The 24,427-nt window shown below is 42.5% G+C and overlaps 2 protein-coding genes across 3 annotated transcripts; both read left to right on the top strand.

Annotated features, from left to right (window-relative positions):
- Nucleotides 1-8,699: 8,699 nt before the first annotated feature.
- Nucleotides 8,700-19,382, top strand: LOC129594529 (endothelin-converting enzyme 1-like). 2 transcript variants are annotated; one of them, XM_055491238.1, is made up of 11 exons: nt 8,700-8,993; nt 9,164-9,301; nt 12,096-12,179; nt 15,922-16,331; nt 16,768-17,163; nt 17,241-17,423; nt 17,818-17,983; nt 18,284-18,403; nt 18,475-18,668; nt 18,730-18,828; nt 18,892-19,382. In XM_055491238.1, the coding sequence occupies exons 1-11, from the start codon at nt 8,870-8,872 to the stop codon at nt 19,045-19,047; spliced, it is 2,070 nt and encodes a 689-aa protein (XP_055347213.1). In that variant the 5' UTR covers nt 8,700-8,869; the 3' UTR covers nt 19,048-19,382. The 2 variants fall into 2 exon arrangements, with proteins under 2 accessions (XP_055347213.1, XP_055347214.1); XM_055491239.1 differs by having other exon boundaries at nt 15,922-16,322.
- A 3,447-nt stretch (nt 19,383-22,829) lies between these two features.
- Nucleotides 22,830-24,417, top strand: LOC129594560 (uncharacterized). Its single transcript, XM_055491293.1, has 4 exons — nt 22,830-23,060; nt 23,340-23,507; nt 23,808-24,018; nt 24,085-24,417. The coding sequence occupies exons 1-4, from the start codon at nt 22,830-22,832 to the stop codon at nt 24,357-24,359; spliced, it is 885 nt and encodes a 294-aa protein (XP_055347268.1). The 3' UTR covers nt 24,360-24,417.
- The last annotated feature ends 10 nt before the right edge of the window (nt 24,418-24,427 follow it).

Raw genomic sequence — 24,427 nt, forward strand, 5'->3', positions numbered from 1 at the left:
AAATTGAGAACACTAGAATAATACGGGCTATTCTGTCTGGTGGGGCAAGTAAATTACAGCGTCTGGAAATTTTGCAGACCTAGCAACCAGAAACACTGGAAACTGCAGTCAGCTTTCAACAAAACAAACTAAAAAGCACTTGTGGCAGCACCAGTACCGCGAGTTGCCGACCACGTTTCGCTTTTTCAGCAGATTCAAACTCAGGGTCTATGGAATGCAGCATAGCTATCGGAAAATCGGCTGTGTCCAGCTGCCGAACTTATCATACACAAAAACGTTTAAGGTCTAAATGTTGTAATACATAAATAGTGTTTAAAACCTTTCTCAGCAAACGATCACTTTTATAAAAAGTGTTTAACATTGAGATGATCGGTCGCTCCCATATCCGAATTTTCCGAAGGGATAAAAATTTTAAAATTAACGCGTAGGGTCGATTGAACACGTGTATTCCGAAATGCGAATAAATAATTCCTTTCAAATGGTCATGCATTTTAGCAAATATGCATATCTAACAAAGAGCTGAACATTAAACGCTTTAACGGAAAAATTTCTGGACTTCCGGCGCGTGACGCAGGAGGAACCTTGAACTGGCCAGCATTTTAGAAATCGTTGGAATCTGCCGTTCTTTTAATTTTTTTCGTCCGACAAGGTGGCTTTTTTTTGCCCTGCTTTTGGTGAAAAGTAACGAATCAGTTACGGAATCCGTTTTGATAGTTTAGTTTGCGGTTTTCAACTACTTCTGTGCAAACCATAAAATTCTGCTTTCGCGACGCACAGAATGCAGTGCCAATCGAAAAGGCGGTTATTCTAGCGTACTCTTAGTAACACTTTTAATTTGACGCTTTACACATAAATATGCAAATTGCAAATAACGAGCTCACATGCGGTTGGATGTGGGATTGCTGATCGGTCACAGACTGCTTTGTTGTAAATAATCTGAGAACATTTACCCCTGAGATTTAGAAATCAGCATTTGTGACTGCGCTATTAAGTGAAAATTCGGTTGCGTGAATGTGCATGTACATTGTACATGAGTACGGTCACTTAATTAACGGTGTACCGTTTTTATGCATGTAGTGCTTTGTACAGCTGACTGTGTCATAATTTCAGCGGCAAGTTTGTCCCCAGATAATCGTCAATTTACAGAATTAACAGAGCTAGCGTAACTGCAAATGTGACACTTGTGCAATAGTAGGGCACTTAAAATATGCAGACAGTAATTTTCGAATGCCGCGCTGCGCAGAAGTTGGCCCGAAAGGTGGATAGTATGAGCAAAATTCCATCAGCCACTTTAAACGGGTAACCATACTCCGTTTCAGCGTAATGCCCATTATGTCGAATAACAGGAAGACTAGCCGCGATTTGTTTTGCTGTTTGCTGAATCGCTTTTCCAACTAACAATCTTACACGATGACTAACGGTTAGGCCGAACTCTCATTATTATAGATGGAAGCCGCAGTTTTCATGGCTACTACGTTTTTTGCTACAAACAAAATACTGTTGTAAACATTATCGAAATTTTAGTTGTGTTGTTTAGCAGTAACGCTGTAGTCGGAGAATTTAAAGTTCTAACTGGTGTTATACAGCCCTACTCGTGGCTTAAAAAGGCTTTAATAACGTTTCGTAACCTGGCAGAATAGTAGATGTCGCTTTGAATTGTTGGAACTACTCTGTACCATAAAAAATTAAAATATTATCATAAAATTGAAATCCCATATAAATTATAAGTTAGTAATGCAGATGCACTTACTTATGCTTTGCATTAGACGGTTTAAACTCTAAAGACAGAAACACTTCAAATTATCTCTTCAGTAAGAGGAAATATCAGTTACAAGTTCAGCTACAACAAAACCACTTCCTAAATGTCATCCGAGTTCGGTAAGGTATCCTTAAACAGCCTTACACCGAATTCGAAAACCACAAGAAACATGTCTACGATTGTAGCCACCAGAAAGGTTTACGTGTTAGTGGGTTACAAATCAAAAATTTAGAAAGCCGTGTCAGACATTCTGCCGGAACCCGACAGAGAGGTTCATACTATCTGTACATAAACCTTCAAATCGGACTGCACAACGCTTTCTGCCAGCTGCATCTTTGGTGCATTAGCCTTTCTTTCGGACTGCTGGCGGCATCCCCAATGGCTTTTACGGGCTACTGTGCGCAGTTGCCTACATTTGAGCAGTAAGATCCACGCGCAGTGTTGCAGATCACGCATTTTACGTCAATGATAAACGACGGCCATGCCCATCGCGAAGCGTCAAAGGCTGATGCACAAGCTTGATTGACTAACAGCTGTTGGTTAAATTTGTTTCACCGGACTCCGGCAGGGTGTAAAACCTGGCAGTGGCACCTGCCAATGGCAGTGCCAGCGGCATGGCATGCGATAAAAACTGGAGACTCTGGCAACTGGCAAGCAATAAAAGCTGGCAGATGCCAGAAACAATATGGCTGCAGATACAGCCAGGTGCGGATGTCGTACCTGCACATACCTAACAGCGTGAAAGTGGGGAGAAAAGTAAATGGCGTCGTGCAAATTGTTTGATAACAAAGATCATCGCGCCAAGTCTTATCCAAAAGCCGAGCACGGGATGCCGGTCGTGAGCTGCGATGATCGGATTTCGGGGCACCAAGACAACGGCAATGTAAGCTTTAGCGGAGTAACCTAGGACTCTAATCATTCCAGTAAAACATAAGATACCTGTTGTCTTTGTGCCCTTAATCGCATCGCCGATCTGCCTCATACATGGCATGACAATAATTTGTAATTTTTACTTTGCACGTGCCGTGCTGCTTTTTTGATGATTTAAGTACACCTTCAGCAATTTTTATTGTACCGGAAATTTAAGAACTAGACGTGAGCCTACCACTTACCGGTTAAGAGGAGCCGGTTTGGCTGCTGTTCTAGACTTGTGGTGGGTTGAATAATCCACCTTATCCCAATCTATCGGCTGTGTGTGTGACGTGTAGTGCCGTGATAACTAATTTTACCGGTTGTATGCATTAGCTCGTGCTGTGCAACGCCAATTACGAGTCCACTGAAGCGGTAAATACAGTCTGTATAACCTTCCTATGCTGGTAACACATATTCACAATAGTCAGCGAAATCTGCCAATAACTATGCGTGCAAAGGAACACGACAGAAAGGATAGCGATGCGCACCGGATGCTGTTTAACGTTCCCACGGGATGGAGGACACGCTCTTACAATTACGGTTAAGCAGCACGATGCAAAAATTCGCTAGAGTAGCAACTAGCAAGTATTAAAAGCAAGCTTAAGCGAGAAAAGCAGATTGGTAAGCTAAAAAAACGCATGAGCGCGGAAAGTGCGGGTCAAAAGCGGAGCAAGAATTAATTAGCAAGGTTCCGAGCGAGCTACAGAAAGACTAATTTCCAGAAAATTCTGACCGAGTGATGCGGTCGGCATAACGTGTGGAAGTTAGGATTCCGATCTCCTAAAAAACAACCAATAAAAAGTAAATAAAGGCCAAAAACACTCGCATTTGTTGTAGAGTCAAAAGTGTAATTCTATTGCTAGAATATGGTCAAGTATTCGAAGACTCGAAGACGGGTTGTTTAACTTTATAACGTTGTTTGTAAAAAAGTAATTTCGTATGTAATTACTTATGTAATGTAGTTACTTACTAAAAATAGTTCAAAATTAACTGTAAGCGATGCTTGTAAAAATGTAAATAAGTACTGGAATTTTAATTTGTAATGTGCTACAGACACTTGCTCCTGCCTTATTGTAAAGTACATTTATAAATTACTGCTACGCTCCCTCGCCCCGCCCTAAAATATACCAGGGCCTCTGGGAAGTTTTCCGTTGTAAAATACATCCGGTATAAAATACGAAACTGATTTTACCGTGCCTGTATTCCATAGAGAGATTTTTCTGTACTACAAAACCAACACGAACGCTGTACATACCTCCGCCCGGATAATGTTGCGCTTTTTAAATAATAAACCGTATAATTTCTCGACGGCATCACCAATTGTCGCTAGGTTTTTATCTTCTGCAAATAATTATGCGTAGACGGTGGACTTGTGTTACGCTACTGAGTTTACTGATCCACTAATACACTAATGCGTAGTGCGTACCCGCTACACGGCATACACGACTTCTTAGTATCTGTAGTGGGATTATTGTTTGACTCTGGCTCTTTTATAGCATGGTTTATTTTGGCCGTCATATCATATGCAGCAATCAAAAAAGCAACACAAAACAAAAACAAACAGCAGTGGCATAATATCTAGCAGGGCAGTATTCACGCACTCGACGCGCCGCGTTTTTCATGCTAACATCCAAACATATTACATATTTTGGAAGCTGCGCATCCAAACATTACGTTGCCGTTAATACGGTAACTGGCCGACACCATTATCAGCAATAATGCTATACTAGGTCCAGTCAAAACATGTTATAAGAGTGCAAAGTGCGAACCCTTTGCTTCGTTCAGTTTGGTTTTTGTAAAATCGATCGCATAAACTGTAATCCTAAGCGGCAGTTCTCTCACTTTAACGCTCAATGCTAATTGCATGACTGTAGTATGTAACTATGTTGTATCGTGCTGTACACTTTAATGGGTTACCTTTGAGAGCGGTTTTCCGCTCACAGACGGCAAATTATGAACTGGCGTTTGGGTATGTTTACGTAGCTCTAAGCGACACAACAGGTTTTTGCAAAAATTATGTTATCTTATTCTAGTATCCTAGCTAATTATTGTCGTTTGTACACAGAATTTGTACAGTTATTAAACGAAGTGAGCGATAATTATAATTTTTTAGCTGTTAGGCATTACACAGTAAGTTCTGTGTCAACGAATAATACGGATACATGCATTACGCATTTAAACAATTTGCGCGTATTTACCCTGCACATTTAAATACATGTATTTAGTACTGCTTGCTGGCTAAATTGTCTAATCACTCTGCTCCATCGTCACAGACATGTGTTTCTTAAAAATTTTTGAGGTTATAAGCACAATCATGCAAGGTGAAAGTTGTTTGGATATTAGTCATATTACCACCTGATATAAGAAAGCTTCGTGCAGAAAACTGGAAGTAAACTTGTGTGTAAAGTCTGTGCTTTCGAGTTTCGGGGATTACTTTGTAGAATGCTGGCAAATATGCCGATTGAAATTTAGCGCAGACGACTTATGAAGCAGCTTTAGTGTGTTATGGTTATTGTGTCGTTGAGTCAACTTGACACTAATTCGTACAGCGAGCCTTATCCGCTTTGAACATAATTTGCTGTATGAAAAGGTGTTAATTTAGTAAATTAGTAATTGATCTGAAATTGATAGTTGCTACCCGAGTAGTGGTTATATGAATACTAATTATCTGTGCCAGGATTTCGGCCCCTCTCATTCGGCGCCGGTGATCTCAGCTTCTGCTCATCCAGTTTTCCTACTTCAAAATGCATTATATACCTCTCGATCACGTGGGTGTTCTGAGACCCGTTACTGCTTGCTGTCTGCAGAACCCTCATGACCAGTGGTCACTTTAAAGCTTGTTACCATGGATGCCACAAGGCTGACAAGGGCGGGTGCTCGCTCTTGTGCTTCTTAATCTGCAGATTTCTAGGAAAACAGCTTATTTCTAACGATGTTGCAATATACTGCATGATTTTACGGCAACAAAATTCTAAAAATAGTCGCAAGCCAATATTCATCCGTGCTCAGCTTGTATTTTATTAAGTATGCACAATTACCGTAGTTTTAATTTCGGTTTTGATGCCACAGCCATCGTCATATAGACGCCTGCGAAAGTCATCGGTTATCACTTTTTAATGAAGATAATTCTGAAGACGTACTAAAGATTAACTACCATTGTTTGTTAATCTGTGGATTGCAGCAGAATTCTTATGAGGTATTCGGCGGGATGTTGCTGTCTTGGTGGGTGTATGTGTAAATGTTTACTATGATGACATGGGTGTCAGTGCGCTATAAAAGTATGCATCTAGTGTTTAATTCATCTGTTTTCTTTGTCTGGTTTCTTAAGTAAATGTGACTAATTATCCAAGATTGTTGACTTTTTGCCAAAAGCTTAACCCTTGATTAAGTATCATGATACGAGTACAAACTATGTACCAAAACGAAACAGCATTTACAACAGAAACATTTCCTCTATGCTCTCTTGATCGGGGATCGTACCCATTACACAAATCGCGTTTCCCCGTTGTATTGGCATAGATATTCGCTGCTTAAAAAACTCTTTCACCCGCTCCTGGCCAGTGGAAGTCGCTATACCGTTTCAAACCAATTCCACTAGCTTTTTAGTTCCGTCCCCATAAGGTCCGTAAATTTCGATGGCTGCAGCAACGAAATCGTACCTTGGTTGCAGCCAGGCATGCTTCGCTAGCTTTCCCCTTTCCGTGAGTTCGGCTGCCGCGCCGACAATCACGGAAGTGCGGTCAAAATCATTTGTCAAAATCATTTGTCTACCCTAGCTCCAGTGGTCAATCATAAGCTTGTTACCATGAACACGATAAGTAATGCACACTGTTCTAATACAACTTGACCCAGAACAGCAGAATTATCTGAGCTGCTACTTAACAATAAGTATGAGTACAGTACAAAGTAAAAAATTCATGTACTTAACTTAACGTTGGTCATAAATAATCACGTTAGTCATCATTGCAAGTTATGTACAAGTAAACAGTCAGTGTTTCGAATAAACTGTGTAAAGTGTATCATAATAATATTACTAAACATACGTACGGGTTTATTAATACAGTCTGTTAGCGACCGCAAAGCAACACATCCTTGGACTTACTTATTTTTTTAATAGTCATCGGCCAATATTCATCCGTGCTGGGCTTGTTACGTACTTAAGTATTTAATTATTTAATATTTTTAGTTGCAGAGTTTTACCAGACAACATGCTGTGCTGTTCGTGTACAACAGAGAAATAGCACAACTGTACTCTGTCTCTGAGTAGGTAAAGCAGCTTCAGTAAAATTTTGCGCCATACTCATCTTAGCGTTTATTGAAGCTTGTACTTGTACCAGTACCCCGTGCTTGGCTTCTGGACGACGTCTGGTACAATTGACCTTTGTTACAGACTGCACTTGCAGGCCGCCGTACATCTAGTCCCGACTTGAAAGTTGCGCTATCGGTCAGTGCACAAACAGCGACAAGTTTCGAGGTTACATCTGCACCTCCTGTTTCTACCGTCATATTGTTTCTGGCATCTGCCAGGTTTTATCGTTTGCCAGTTGCCAGAGTCTCCAGGTTTTATCGCATGCCATGCCGCTGGCAGTGCCATTGGCAGCTGCCACTGCCAGGTTTTACAACCTGCCCCGGACTCCCCGCTAAACTGGCGGGGGAAAATATTGCAGTGAGAAAACACGGTAGTAACACTGCTTGACGTAAGTAATCAAAGGAACAAAATCTCATTTTGTGCTGCCGCACTTTGCGTTGCGTTGCGCACGAGCACGGAAGCAGCGTTGCCTCGCAATTCCCAGCGAAAGCAGTGAACGGAGAAACTCGAGAGACATTTTGTGATTCACGACCGACAACAACCAACAAAATAACAGAAACTGCTCCGGTAAACCGCGGGCGAAATTTTCCGACAACGTCTGTGATTATTTCCGGCAGTTTTCCCAGTGCGACTGAAATCATATAGATATTTGCTGCTTCGGTTCCTGAATACATGACGTATGTAACGATATTAGGACATTAGTAACTGAATGCGTTCTGGCGGGAGAAACAAATTAGGGAAAGTTACTTTTGAAATGTCCGTTGTATGTGTCGTGATCGGTTTTCTCCGGAAGTAACATTATGTGTCCAATGTTTGACGCGCTTCGGCCCCTGCGGTCGCAGGCCACCTAGCCGACCAGATTAACAGACTGCGAACCGCTATTTTGTTTTTGCTCTGTACGGTTCCTAATCCGGAATGCAGGAAGCACTGAAAGAAATATAATATATTTTGTTTGGACTGGTTACGAATAAAGCACACAGACTTAATGTGATAATCATCAACTGATTACCGAATTAACAGAACAATGCAAACATGTAATACTCTATATCAGCAGACAGCAATTAATGACTAAACTTGCAAAGACAATAGGGGACGCCGGATTGCTACACATTTCACTACTTTCAAAGAGGTTAGCGGCATTGCTGTATATTCATAATTCGTATTGAATTTATAATAATCCCGAGGTAATTGCCTTCACCTTCATCATGAAACTAATTCCCACCGCTCTGAATCCTGTAAGAGCTGGCTGACGTATGGCCATACTCAGCCCTGCTCTTCTGCCGTTCGCAGTTTCCGGGGATTTCCACCCCGTAGATGTTCTCGCTGTTTTCACGGATCTGCAGCACAGCTGCGCTGGCTGCAAGATTCAACCTCGGTAGTGTGGTGTTGCTGCGCCACGGCGCGCATGATTTCGGCATTTAAGCCTTCATCCGGGTTCACGGCTGTTACGCTGTCGATGATACTGCCCATACGGCCCTGTGTTATAATCCGCCTAGCAATACGTAAACACATGCAGTCTCATTCTTGCCAAATCTGTAGACAATTACGGTATATAAAGGTTAATTTGCCGGATTTGCCGCTAGCAATTTTTCTTACAGACGCCACGTTTAATTACCGACAAAAGATTTTAGTCAACTGATTAAACCCTAGGGCAAACAAATGATTTCAACGTTTAAGTACTTCCTGGCATTTGTAATGTTTTATTGTTCGACGAATCAGTCTTGAGACGCTGAGAGTGCTACGAAATGTTTATAAGCATGTTTCCTTTTTTTAATACAAAACTGTTGTTTCTATCCTATAATGAATAATCTGTGAATAAAATTCAAAGATCTTAACGGAAATTTCTTTGCTTTGGAAGATTATTAAGTGACAGAGGAATTTGACGCGCGATGCTGTTTATGGATGTGGTAGGGTTTCTTCAATTTCTTGTCACTGCTGCTAATGTAGTGCAAGCTATCGGGCGGCAGCAGTTATCGACCCCCGTCTGCACTTCGGATCTTTGTCATCAAGTTGGTACGTAGAACAGCAGTCAGTTATAAAAAAAACGGTTCAGGAACCAATTTTCTGCATTGCTTGTATTGTTTTCTACATTGAGTCTCTGGTAAAAAATCCATAACTCTGCCGTTGTCAGGCAATACAATTTCGTCTGATAGGCTTTTACCAAGTCGTTAGATATTTTTTAGCCCGTGAAATCATCTCCAAGATGGATGAAACTGTTGATCCGTGCGTGGATTTCTTTGCTTACGCATGCAACCGTTTGAATAGCAGCAACGGTCTTTGGAGCGAAGTGCTCCGTCTCAAGATTTCAAAACAACTTGAAGGTGCGTGCGACAATATATGTGCTGACCGGTACTCAATAACCTGAATGATGAAATTCCTTCGCTTGCCGCCTTTTAATTTTTGAACCTGGTACTAACATTTTTAATGGATTCAGGTGACACGCTCACAAGCCCATTTGGAAACCATTTGCATTGAATAGCGCACAGTAAAGACATATTCCGTCTACTCCAGACTTGATGTAGTGGCGTAGTACTCATAGAGTCACAGTCTATCTCACACTTGTCTACGCAATTGCCTACCTTACACTACAATAGCGTTAACGAACTGTGGAGACGTGCCGAAGCACTTTGAACGGCCATTGGCACAGGCCCACGTTTTTCAATTCATATCCCATGTATAGCGGTCTAAAGATTCCAAATTAATGAGCTTGCATAGAGTTCTAACTTCTATATGTACCAACGAACTGAACTGTTAATCTGCATCGCACGCCGCGAGAAGCTGCAGTAAGTCTTCGTTAAGGAGCAAGAAGAGCGCGCGCGCCGAAGAGAGTCAGCTCAAGTTTATCCATTTTCACATAACCGATTTTATTTCCACTGGTTTGGTAGTGCTCGGCGCACTGATGTGGTAACATCCACGCTAATTTTATTTGTTGGATTAAAATTGTCACGGTTTACCGTTTGTCCGTCGCCCAGTTTTACATGCCATCGCCGGTGGCAACTGCGGTGCATTGTCACCCTTTTTACACCTTGCCGTTTCAAGTTGCGTGCGACAACGTCTGCGCTAGCCGGTGTTTGATAACCCTTAACACTAAATTCCTTTGTTCGATGCCTGTTCACCTGGCGCATTATTTAAGGAATCCGTTCAACAATCGCAAAAGGAATCTAATAGTGATTATTGATGATTTTTATTAGCGCAAGCCAGTCACACTGCAGATTTTGTTAACAACAAAAAAAATGATTTATTATAACAGAAAAATTTCTCTCAAATTATCCGTTAAATCAATGGTTCCAAGGACAGACGCCGCGTTGCCCCGCTGGATTTCGATCGATAGACGCTGGCGTAAGAATTCGTGTGATCGAGGTTCACCCGTGTGCTGCTGCAATCGCTTTCCGATTTCCTTCACTAAAGCGGATGCCGATTTTCCCCAGGGCCCGAATGTTTCAAAAGCTAACGCCGCAAAAATGTATCTGCCGACGAGGTACGCATATTGTCTGGTCTTCCTGTCTTCGGCCTGGGCAGCGGCGGATCCCGCCGCTGTTGAATTTGACTTGATATGCGACAAAGCGACGGTGTCGACGCAGGTGACGTCCCAAGCTAAGCACATGCCACGCTTCCAGGCAAACGTCGTGCATCCGTCCGGACGTCGCTCGGACGTGTGGGATGTGCCGCGGGGCTCAAGCTTCGCCGGGATACCCGCCGATACTAATGATCGGCACACAATACTGTTCAGCCCGCCATGGCGAGGTGTCTACCGACGGAGAAGGAGCATGACAATCCGTGGTGGCCATACACGTCAACTGGTTTGCGGCATTTTGCACAAGAATGTGCTTCACAGATTACTGCGCCCAGCCTAAGCCCGACTGAAATCTTCAAAGTGTCGTCATCGAGTAGGTTTCCGATATGTGCCGAAGGCAGCGCATTTAACCAGATGCCGGCTTCCGGTTTGGACTGGGCAAGGAGACGGGCTCTGTTAGTTTCGTCGTCACGGAAAACATCCAGCAGTGTTGACAGTGACGCATTACACAGCGGTAAGTCCCACGATCGTTGACAGTTTTGGAAGTTGAGTTCGGGAAGATCTGTCTGACCGCTCTTCACTTTCCACTTTTCCCGTGCATCGGTGGAGTCCACAGCAGCGTGATTGGGAAGAAGCAGTGACATTAGTGCAGATGCGGAGTGAATCGAAGCCAGGTAGGCTGGGAGTGCTAATTCTTCCGCTCGACGAATGCCAATGCCACCTCTGCTCACGGGGAGAGACGCCTGCCGCCAACACGGATAATCATTCTTGTTGGTGCGCACATTGCACAAGGTCTGAAAACACTCGCGCGTTACTTCGTCAAGCTGATAAAGCTGTTGCGGTTGCTTCCACGCGTTACAGCACCGTAACATGTACACAATCTTGGGGACACCCAGACAATTCTTCAACAGGAACAGTGCGACATGGGCAGGTAGAAGCTGTAGCCGCTCGCATGCCGTCTTCAACATGGTGGATTTCTCGACAATTGCTGGGCCGATAGCGTCATCCAAAACGGGCGCGCCGAGTAATGAAAATGTTGAGCTAGTCAAGATTCGCAGTTTTGGATACTTTTCAACAAAGTAATCCACGACGTCGTTTTGCTGTTCCACAGTTCCCCCGCCGACAAAAAGTTCACATTTCGCCTCGTTAACAGTCAAACCAATGGCCTGCGCACGTTCTATGACTTCGTCAAAGGCTTGGGCCACTGTCGCCGGCTTACCGCCCATGGTTCCATCGTCCAAAAACCAGGCGTTCAACTCTGCCTTGAGACGGGTCACAACCGGGTGCAAAGCAAGACAAAATAACAGTGGACCTAACGGGTCTCCTTGCTGAACACTAATAGTTGTATAAATCACCTAATAGTTGTATAAATCATCTAATAGTTGTATACATCTAATAGTTGTATAAATCGTACTTGCCATGCACCAAGCTACAACAGGGTACTATATATATATTCTAACAATTTAACCTTCATGGCTATTTGTTGAATTAATACCCATAATTATGAGACAAAAGCGCATCAAGCATGCTTGCAATTGTGCATACCCATACCCTGTTGCATGTCTGATTTTTGTTGAAATTTTTGCGTTATTTTTATTTAGAGCTGTTCGGGAGTGGAAAATACACCAATCGCATGGAAAAAAAAGCAGTGGATATTTACAACCAGTGCATTAACGAGACGCAAGGTAAGCAAAGTTTCTGTACAGATAGAGTAAAGTATCCCTGCTGACGTAATTGGTATTATCTTGTACAAGTTTACGGTGCGCATGTACTTGTGTTCCCTGTTGCACTAGCGATGACGTACTGACGTACTGCCTCCGTGTTCTTATCGGTAGCTTCCGATCAGAAGTTGCGCTTCGTCGCCGGCTAGTAGGGGCTTTGCGTTGCAAATTGTATGTCACATAAGTTAGCACCCATCTATATAAGTAAGACTTCCGGCCGTCGAAATTGGTTTGTCCGTATGGCTTAAAACGAGCTAGTGTGCGGAACGCGCGTAGCTGTGACCAGCTCGCTCATAAACATACAAGAGCCGACCTGATTGCCAGTTAGTCCCCAAAACTTGCAGCACTCTTCTTTCGTTTGCCTTTCAACAGAACTTCTCAATCGATATATAAAAATTAAAAAGATAGAGAATTACATTTCAAACTTTTTGGTATCTAGCAAGTGGAAATCTATGGCACATCAAAACAGTTATGGCTGTTTTGGAGTGTCGTAAACAAAGCATAGGCCCGTGCGAGGAGGCTTTGCTTCCATCCTATGCTAAGTCTATGAGAAACTAAAATAGCCATAACTTTCTTGATTCGCCATAAATATCCACTTGTCAGATACCAAAAATTTTGAAATTTAATTTTTTATCTTCTGATATGTCGACGGGTAAGATCCGCTGAGAAGCAAACGAAAGACGAGCGCTTAAAATTTCGAGATCGACTGGGCTACTTGTATGTAAGCATGCAAAGGGGTGGAGTTACAGGCTTACACGTAAGGGCCTTACGTGGATGGTTTTTTGGCACCGCCTTCACACACGCATACATCTAATTTGCGCGGCAGCGAATCACCGCATTGTGTGTTCGGCCATGGCGTAACCTGTATTGACAGGTTCTTAGTTGCGTAGCATACAAGCAGCAACGCAAAGCCCGGAGTATCTCCGTTCCTAGCTAGCACTGTTAATTACCTTGTAATTACTTTTTTTGCCCGTGCTCGGGATGACAGGCATGTGTACTGGTCCGGTTGCTTATCGCAAATTAAAAAATGCTGTGAAGGACACCTCACTGGATAAGTAGCCGAACTGACGCCGTTTAACAAACTCATAGACGGGAAATAAAAATTATTGTGGAATAAGAGAAAGGCCGTTAGACTGAAGCGCATTGTTTACGGGGCTGCTCACACTGTTTGTCAGGTTATGATATTTTTGTGGAGTGTCACGTGCTCAAACGATGGATGTCATAAGTTCAAAAGATGTGGGATACATTCAGTTATCACCTAGAAGTCGAAATACGTTCCACGTTTTCAGTGAAAGTGATCAATATTAAACAATGTTAAGACTCAGACATCTTTCAGCGGTGGCTGGTATACCGATCATCCAACCGCTTTGACTCAGCGAGAATTCTTCAGTTATGAATCATAAAGATCAGCTTAACCAATAATAAGCATTACTGGAGCAGATGTAAGGGTAGTGTTTGAAAGCGGTTGTCTGTGCTCTGTATCAGAACATACCGGCACGTGAAAGTGTATGCAAAGTGCAGCAGAGCATAGGATGTGTGGCCGGCACTGGCATGATGGGAAGAGGTTCGTGCAGCAACTAAGGATATCACTTTCTTTTACAACCAGACACCAGTCTACGTATTTCTTTTATCAGCGTCTAGAAATGTATCCTAACAGGAAGAAGGAAGCGCTGGACGCAATCGATCAGGTCATTTTGCAGGGTGCGGTGGAGTATTTGTTAGAGGCACCATCAGATTTAGATAGCAGTTTTTCTTCTTTGTTCAGCGAGGATTCAGTATTTGACGATTGGTCATCAGACGAAGATCAGCTTATTTTACCTTTGCAACTTCGATCTTGTGTGGAGAATGCCAGATATATTGCCGAGCGGGAATCGTTACCGAAAAGCACCGATTTTGTTCAACGCATTTTGCCGCAACTTCCGGATCACATATTCCGTCGACAAATAATTGACCGGAAATCAGTCACAAACCTCAATTAAAACAATTAAATATGCAGAACTCGGCGTCAAATTGTTGAGTGAAATAAATCCAACTTATGAATTTTTGCAACTGCTGTTTTTGGCGCTATTTTTGTTATGACAGCTTGTACTGTTTGTTAGCTGCATATGCTGATGACGGGTAAGTTCAGAAAACGGAGCTCTTTGGGCTGTTATCTTGAGAACGTGCCGTATGATTGTTTTGACCATTCGGAGCGCAGCGTGTGATGACACATCTTACCGACGGTATCTGCTGCGCTTTATGCAGAAAAAACCCAACGGCTTTTACATGATACCCGAATGTCTGACTTTTCGTAATGTCTGCAAGTAAGCAAGCGTAACTGATCTTCTATTTGTACTTGGTGGTCGCGGGAGTGTTCTCATTTCGCCCGATGCTTCAACATAGGGAGCGTATGCCAGCACATATTGGTACACGCACTCTGTATGCTGCAGCTTTCATCTGTCCGCGGCCACCTATCGAAAGCCGGTTACGCTTGCTTTACCATAAATTCAGTTTCGTTTGGACACCGTTTAATATTGATTACTTACCAGGGCACATAGGGGTCCTCCAAATTCAGAAAAATTTCATATTTTGTAAAATGGTAGTATACTATCGTAGTATGGTTAAAAAAATATTTTCATCTGCCATGGTCAAGAGGGCGTGGCCAGACAGCATGTAAAAGTTTGCATATTATCGCATACTATGCAGTGCAGTGAGTGGAGTTATTCGTAATTAGTTTTATATTAAATTTTTACTGTAGCACCGTGAACTTTTGCAGCTGTCGAGTGGTGATGTAAACGAAGACCACGTGCGGCGACTCGTGTCACTGCTGCCTAAATACACATTTTCGAAAATCTGTTATGAAATGCAGTACGAGGACAGGCTTAGTATTCGCGATCACCTAAAAAACTAGCGAGAATTCGCGATCACCGTGCCCGGGTTGTGCAGAACAGCCAGTCACCAGCCAGCCACCAAGAGGAGGCACCCCACACAACCATTGGACTGGACTGCCTTCCTTTGGTGGCTGGCTGGTGACTGGCTGTTCTGCACAACCCGGGCACGGTGATCGCGAATTCTCGCTAGTTTTTTAGGTGATCGCGAATACTAAGCCTGTCCTCGTACGAGTACATATCTGCTAATTAGTAAAAGAAGTTTTTTGCACGGTTTACTCGTACATACAATTCTAACTGATAAAAAATTTTCGAAAATGTGTACTGGCAGCAATGACACGAGCTGCCGCACGTGGGCATCGTTTACATCACAACTGGACAGCTGCAAAAGTTCACGGTGCTACAGTAAAAATTCAATATAAAACTAAATACGAATAACTCCGCTCACTGCATTGCATAGTATGTGATAATACGCGAACTTTTAAATACTGTCTGGCCACGCCCCCTTGGCCATGGCAGATGAAAATATTTTTTTAAGCATACTACGATAGTATACTACCATTTTACAAAATATGAAATTTTTCTGAATTTGGAGGACCCCTATGTGCCCTGGTTAGTTTTCTGGCATTTAACAAATTGCCCTGAACCACTGTTGCAGAGTGCCTCCAAATGTGCGTGACCGTGGTAGTCTCATGCCGTACAAATGTCACGCCAAGTTCAGGGTAGCAGTATGCTGCTTGCATAACAACTGTTTCCATTTGATTCCAACTAAATCTTTCTACCTAATGCGAAAGACGCAGAACGGCAGAATGTCCACCGTTATCTTGCTTTCTCTACAGATAGGGGAATCGACGTCCACCGTCTCTTGCGCGCTATTGATGATTTGTTTGCTGGGTGGTCGCTATTAAAAAACAATCCCAATGTGTCCGCTTTCCGCCTGAACGACGTTCTCCTCCGTCTGCAACAGAACAACATTCAGACCATCATTTATTTATCCGTAGAAAGAGACGATTTTTCCAGCGACCAGAACATCCTCTTCTTCAGGATGCCTGGCCGCCTTTATAACCGGTGGGAACTTTGCGCCCATTACCCAAATCCATGCAATGCAACTGGGCAGTTGATGACCATATGGAAGACTATTGTCCAACGTTTGATGAAAGTGACCAATGCAAGTGTCCAGTGGTCAACAGTGGAGAAGCGGTTGGAGAAAGTTCTCATGTTGGATTTTACGCTGGCAACGGTGCAAAATGTGATTTGAAAATCCAAGGTTCCATAATTCTTTCGGAGTTTTCTCGGCTCTTCTGTTTTTCGATTGTCTGTTGTTTTTTCACAAGTTTATTTTTTTTTTGTCTGATTCTTTTAAGACTAAAATTTTTAGATAACATTGAATAATTATTTTTCAGGATTTTTGTTTGTTTTCATTTCGTTTTTATTCTCGGTTTCCATTTTGCAATGATTTTATGCAAGATTCTTGTTTTGCTTCATTTTTAACTCATGTTTTACGAGTACATATTTGAAATTCGTTTCAGTTTATAACGGCAATGGTGCGAACCGTGATTTGTAAACCTACTGAATCCCTAAACAAACCGTTTCTTTTTTCAACTTTTCTATTTGTTTTGCTTGTTTTTCTGGTTCTTTGAATTTTTATTTATTTCATTTCACCAGTAAAAGTAAATTTTTTTTAGATTCCAAATGGAACGATGGACTTTCTAAGGCGTAAAACGTTTGGTGATCTTGGGAGACCACCATACCGCTCGCGATTTCTAGCAAGCTTCTTGACGCTGTTCAACAACATGCTTAATGCGTCTTCGGTAAATTTTCGAGCCACTGCTGCTACACAGTTTGGGGCCCCGCTCTCAGAGTATCTCATCAAGCTGGATCAAACGATGGCGCAGCTGGAACGGGACGGGGATGTGGGACTTGCGACACTGGCCGATTGGCTGTGGTGGATAGCGCTAAATCATTATTACCTCGTATATCAAGAGGCTTACCACTGCGTGAAGTTGGTAAAAACAGCCATGCCGTTGACTGTTTCGCGGATGTTCTTCAGAACATATGTACCAAACGAGGTCGTCCAAAAGGTCAAGCACACGCTTATTTGTTGATAACCAAATTCGCTGAGAAATTAAAATAAGGGTCTGCTTTTTGCGCTCAACAGGCCAAAGAGCTGACATCCGAAATTGTAAACGGGGTACGCGACGCAGTTCTGCTCAAAACAACCTGGATGGACATGGGAACAAAAGAAACCGCCATGGATCGGCTGAATCATACGCTGCGGAATGTAGGATATCCCGAGGAGTTCTTGAACAACTGGACACTTATCGATGGCCTCTACGCAAAGGCTAGTTAACCTCCTTGAACGCTCCGCTACTCTTTTAAAACAAACTATAAAGTGTGAAAATAAACCGGATCCCCTAAGTAACACTTTGCTTTGGTTTGGGTAACGGGAAAAGAGTCACTAATAAAAAAAAAAGAAAACATCAAAAATAATAAGACGTGCTTATTTACGTACTACTGAAATCATTCATGGTGATTTTTGCCGCATACATGCGGTAACAATGACCATGAAATGAAGGGTGCGAACGCTATTATGTTTGCAGGTGCAAATGGGAAACAGTCACTAATCGACCAAACGAAAACGTTGTTGATGTGTTTGTCAACATAGTAAAGAAAGGGACAAAATGCGACAAAAATAACCGCGAAATAAACATCTGAAAATGCTGTCACATTTGTAGGTTCAAGTGGGGAAGTCATTATACGAGACACTGCGCAACATTGATCAAAGCAGCAGCTGGATTAATCTCCAAAAGCTTGCTCGATCTAACGCCCGCAGTGACCCCTTTTGCCCGGCCGATTTAACCGAAGTGTTCGCCAAGTTTTACTCGGACATCAACTATATCGGTATCGCTCTAGCTTGTTGATTCTTGAAACTATTTTCCTCATTATTTCTTTACATATGATTATTTTTCAACGATGCGGGTACAGGTTTTAGAAATGTTTTGGAAAAGGAAGATACTGTTTAAAAACCTTATTTTGCTTTCCAACAAACAGTTCTACATTTCCATTTTTTGTACCCTTGTTTTTCTGTTTTCTGTTAGTCATCTGCTTTCTACTTGTGATTCCCTCATTCGCTCTTCCTGCTTTGCTCGTAGAGACTGAATTACTAGGCGGCTTAAAATGATCAAATGATTGACTCTGCAGTTATTCCGGAGTCACTGTTACAACCACCAATCTTGTACCCAAGCAACTTGGACATTTTTAACTACGCTCGCTTTGGTTATATTATTGGGCACGAATTTACCCATGTTTTGGATATCGGAGGTAAGTACGGATTTCTTGAAGAAGAAACACGTTCGTCCAACTTACGTACGTAATTGTAATCTTGTTTCTAGTGAAAGAGTTTGACACGGAGGGCGGCAAACCGTTTTACTGGTGGACAAATGCGACACAGAACAATTATCATGCGAGAAAATACACTTTAGTGGATTTTTACAACAATATCAGCACGAAGAACGACAGCATCGATGCACGGCAAACTCTTATAGAAAATACTGCCGACAATGGCGGATACCGCGCTGCTTACTTGGTTATTATTTTCGATTTTTTAACGAAAATTCGAGTGCAGGTAAGGAGTACTTCTTCTGCAGGCTTTTCAAGACTTTATGCGCCGCACGGGATACCGCATCAAACTACCCGGATTAGAAGCCTTAAATGAAAGCCAGCTGTTCTGGCTGATAGGGGCTCAGGTGACCCTTGCAAGCGGTCATGTCCGGGTTATGACGGTGAGCTAAAGCGGAAACTGTTTTCAGGCATGGTGCACCAGTCCTTTATTAAAAAATTATGACGAGAAGCACGGGCCGAACCGATTCCATGTGATGGGACCGTACATGAACAGCGAGGATTTCGGTGCAGATTACAGGTGTCCACTAGGAACTCCAATGAACCCGCGGATGAAGGCGTGGTAGAGATGGCTTCATCGTTTGATTAGAAGTTTTTGCTGTAAAGTGGTGATAGGCGATAAAAACAGATGATCACTACCAACATCAAAATCGGCAAATGCTACAGCCGTTGCAAGAACACGAGCGCACGTACGAGTACCACCGACAGCGGAATCCAACTTGTTTTTCAACAGCTGAACGCCGATGAGCAAACAACAGCAAAATCGAAAAAATGAGCGCATTTCACTTTCATTAGTGATCTACTCTTTCTTTAACAATAATTATAGGTGTCGTCAAAAATAATTATGATGGGCAACCGATAACCGAATTCCCTAACCGAAACGGCGTATGGCGCAAATCAAAACTGGCCAACAATAAAATACAAACAACGAAGTGAATTTCACTAGTTTATTACAGTATACATAGTACGGTACTTACATATCATGCCTTCATTTTCAATGGCAAATAGCTCGCCATAAAACTCGTATCTCTGCAGTTGCTCTCCAAAGGGAAAACTACATGACATATAAACTGCTTGCATCGTACCCACTTGCTTAGTTTTTGTGGTTGGTAAACTTCCGCTTGGTATTTTTGTCGTGAATAAATAAAACCAAATCTTTATTTTTGACCAGTGCAGGCCATTCAAAGGCTTTATCCAGCTATTAACATCGCGCAAATACAGTTGCAGTAAGATGTAACTCTTGTTACTGCCGAATGGTTGGCCATACAGTCAGTAAAGTTATAAAGAGTGGACCAAAATGTAAGTACTGAAGCATGAATTTATTTTAAATATTATTTTATGACTACCTTCTCGTAAAAACTGTAGTACTTTTTTCCGTAGTCGGAGTTATAGATACGAGTATTCTATTTCCAGCCTGCTTTGTTCTGTCCGCAGGCGTTGACAGCAGTCATTCATTAATTAAAAATTAATTAGCGTAATTAACGTTGGTTTCCGGTTGTTCACTGTCCGGAAGCTGGAATTTAAAAATTCTGTAATTCAGCTTAATGTGTACAAGTATTTCCACAAAGGCGAACACTACCGGTATATGGGCGGCGAAGGCTGCCTGTTTAATTGCCGTTACTGCCGGGAAATGCTGGGGTGCGATCCGGGATATATCTCCTTCAGTGAATCCATCAACGACCAGGTCAACACAATCAACTTGACTACCGTGAAGTAGTATCTGCTGCTGTCGGCGGCATTTCTTTGCTCGGGTTAGTTATCTATGGTTAGAGCCCAACTGTTAGTTTTTATTTATTATTATTTAATTTAGTACTGTATTGTATGATACTGATACCAGTCTTTTCTTCTTTTGGTGTCGATAGGCAGTGATTGATGTGCGTCTTAAACGTTATTTTCCCAATCCATATTGCGTCTATGCAGTAGCTACCTAATAAGTTTTGGAAGTTTTTCCTTGTCTATAATTCGAAGGTGTCATGTGCGAGTAGTATCTGTATAGAAGTTATTTCCAGACTGCTCACATCGTCTTACAATCTTTTTAAGTCTTCATCTGTGATTGTTGTCTTGTTCTACAAACCGGTGAACTTTTACAAGCGACAAAACCGGCATACACTGGAAACAAGACGAAACCAATCATCATCGTCTTCGCTAATTGTTACTGTCAGCACGACAAACTACGGATCAATATCCATTTAATTTCTGTAATTTCCGGTCACCGTCAGAGCCGTGTTGTGTGCGGACGATACCGGAACGCACCTTCTGAACGGCATGGAATTGCCACGGTGGCTGATTAAACCGTACCGAGCTGTTAGACTGTTATAAGGATTAGTCGTTCGACTGTTATAAGGATTAGGCACGTCACGCTCTTCCATTTTACTACTCGCCTGTGATTCAGTTGTTATTCTGGTGGAGAGAGCGCTAAAGGAAGCCGTTGAAAGGGACACGCTACCGTTGGGATTTGCCAACTAAGGGGCTTCTTTTTAATCTGCTGCTATCAAGAAGTTTATTTGTGGAATCTGCCACTCGCCATTTCCTGCATACTTATGCAGAGAAACAATCCTTACTCCTCTGATTTGCGTTGAAGTTATAATTCGTTTACGACACTTACAATATAATTTTATACGCTTGACCAACCCATTCTACATTTTACATTACACGGTTTTAAATAGTGCCACTACTGACCTTGTACATTTTTCTTCAACTGGAAAAACGCATGGCTAACCCGGCTAACCCGGCACCTTCCTTTAAATGCACACCGGAAATCATTTTTTCGTGTGATACTTGCGGCAAGTCCACATTCCGGCACGGACCGTTACATGACGGTAAACAATGCGCGAAATGTGCAGCGGTAAGCCGGTGCTGCGTGATTAGCGGATACATGATCTGCTGTATACGTATAGATGCACACAACTATTATTAATTTTTGCCATCACTGCACTAGTGTATTCTGTTATTCTATAACCTAGTTCTGTTTCCAATGTGTTTCGGAGTAAGTAGTAGAATTTGTTCATCATACCATCAGTAACAACAATAATCAGATTCGTGCAACGCATGTATTTCAGAGAATAAGCACGTTTCGGCATTAGTACATCAAACCCTGTGGTTGGAAAACGAGATTTTTGGTGTACCATATTCTGCCATAATAATTTTATGAGCATAAGAACCAATCCGACTACGAGCGAACAGACTATTCGTACCGGCTGTTTGAGCTGGGTGAATCAAACACCAATCGATTGACAAATCTAACGCACTTAACCCATTCAGAATAATATGCTTGAACAAATTTTTGTTTGCAGGCTTCCGGTAAACGACCCCACACGGTTTCCATACTGCATGATCCGCAAAATTTCCTGCAAAACACCGGTAACTGTCTGTGGCGCAAAAAGCATCGAACGCAGGATACCACTGCGCCACCAGCCCGCGCATCATCATCTCGTGCGAACTTGATCGGTGTGTACAGGCAGACGCACAAACAGAGATGTTCATACAGTGTCTTCTTTCATAATTACTGCCCATGCTTACCTTAAGACTGATAGGTGTCATCTTCAGGCACAGCGCGAGCACATAATGAGCAGTTATGTAGAAAAGGAGAATTTGCCATCTGTCAGAATTAACATGACGATAACACTCTCGTTTTAACACGATGCTGTACACCATATGAGATACATATTAGGTAGTGCCTAATATCTTGTATTGGATCCAGAGTTGTCTGTACAGTAATATCGTACTACAGGATCCGACTTCAGAATTTTAGCAGCCCCTCCGCGTTTCTGTATGTCTTAACGGAATTACAAAGTACAAATATGTACACATGTGGAATTACAGACATGTGCGCTGAAACAATACACATTTACACATAATATCAAATCGTCGCAAGTGCATAAGTAATTCGTTGTGTTATATTTTTTCAGACGTCACGGTTATGAGTACCGTAATTGGTCCGCACCAATACTAGGGGTGGTTTTGCAGGTGCTAAAGGTGTTTCAGTTAATGCAAGAAGCAGCACAGCCTCGCATACGGTAACTCCAGCGTCTAACACAGTCATCCTCGGAGAAAGTGGTCACTTCAGCACACACAACATTAAATTTTGTCCAACAGCCCCAGCAGCTATCCGCGATCTGGTGCGAAGTTGCGGTTAGTATGATAAGTGTGCGCGCCTGTTTTTTAATTTCGAGACCGCATATTATCCTGGCCTTGCTGCATTTTTTACCGAGGATCATAAATTGTAATCTCGTTCAAGCCGACCTTCATTCGTATTTGTATGTGCTGTAGTCATGGAAAGTACAAAATAGTAAATAAAGAAAATGCAGAGTATCTCATTTCATATGAAACTGACCTTCGATTTTCAGATATGGGTACACAATGCGCCGATTTATTGCCGGTTGCGGGGCCCGATCTGCTGACCCATTCGGCCGTCTTACCGCCCATCGTTATCCGTTTCTGGGATTTGGCCCGAGAGCACAGCATCAGCTTCCAACAAGCTGCTGGCAATGTTTGTGCAGCGTGCGACGCGGCATATGGTGACCAGATTGCGGTGTACGACAGTTTTATGAAGGCAGCGCTGTGTGAAGGATTAATACCAGTACGTGTTACTAGAACTGATAAAGCACTGTATGTATAAGTTACAGTACAGCGAAATGGATTAACGAAATGACACAATGTTATCAGATGTACTTTGGGTTTTTATGGTGACCTTTTGTCATAATCACAGATTACATTTTTGTACAGTCCTAAAATCTTGGGTAACTGCATCTAATAACATTTTTGGCTAATACCACGTGTTTGTCTGTAAATGTGCACATACATGTATCTGTACATAGACAAAAACTTTGCAAAATCTGGAGTTTTTCTTTCGCTGTAGCACCAACCGCAAACAACTCTGGCCCGTGCTGCCCAGGCTTGTCAGCGTGCTGTTGTGGATAATGCGAAGCGTATAGGACATTTCGCGTCAAGTATTCCGGTGTTTCGCGATTTCCCGAATGAAGACCAGCGTATCCTGCTAATGGAAAAGTTTTTCGTATGCAGCATGGTACAGATATGTGCGCTCGCATATAGTTGTCATATTATTTCTGCATCGAGGTCATCGTTCTGCGCAAGTGTGTATAGGAAAATCGGAAAGGTGATAAAGCTTTTGTTCCTAGAATTTTTCATCTTTCTAGCGACAAATAGTTAATTTCATCATTATAATCGACGAATCGCTTTACCGCACTTGTAAGCGTGTGAGAATAAAAATATGCACTTGTTATCGTACATTTATACGATTGACTGGCTACCTGTATGTGGAGCAGCATAAGCATATTCTAAAAATTAAATATGATATGCTTTGTAGATCCATGCTAGCAAATACTTCTACAAAGGTGACAGATATTACTGTATGCCTGGAGAGGACAGCGTGCAGAACTGTAAGTACTGGATCGAGGTGTTGGGTTGGGATCCTGACTTCATGCACTTCAACGACTGCTTCTTCGCTGCGGTAAACGATATCGGTCTGACCCACACCGAGCGATATCTCCTGCTAACCGTCGCTTTATTTTCTCCCGGTATGCCAACTACCGACAAAAAATATTGTGCTGTAAAGATTAGTGACGTCAGTGACCTTTCTTCAGATGTCACACACGTGTCCAGCATTACCAAGCGCACCATGGAATGCAGTTACGCGTACTTTTTGAGCGTGCTGTATTATCTTCTGGGCCATCGTCTCAGCGTCGATGAACGGGAGACGGTGTACAAGAAACTGGAAAAGGTCATCCGTCAGTTCCCCATTATCGACAACCTGTCAGTGAAGTATCTCAGCAGTGTAAATACCAGCGCGGCACCGCTGCGGCCACGGAGCTTACTATCGTTCAAGGAATGCTTGCCCGAAGATGCCAAGGAAACATAAATGAATCCGCGTCAGAGAAAAGTATTGATTTTGTTGTGCGCCAGGCAGTCTGACGGTATGCGCCATAT

The sequence above is a fragment of the Paramacrobiotus metropolitanus genome, unplaced genomic scaffold (genome assembly GCF_019649055.1).
Source record: "Paramacrobiotus metropolitanus isolate TYO unplaced genomic scaffold, Prichtersi_v1.0 Parri_scaffold0000069, whole genome shotgun sequence".
Classification (NCBI taxonomy): domain Eukaryota; kingdom Metazoa; phylum Tardigrada; class Eutardigrada; order Parachela; family Macrobiotidae; genus Paramacrobiotus; species Paramacrobiotus metropolitanus.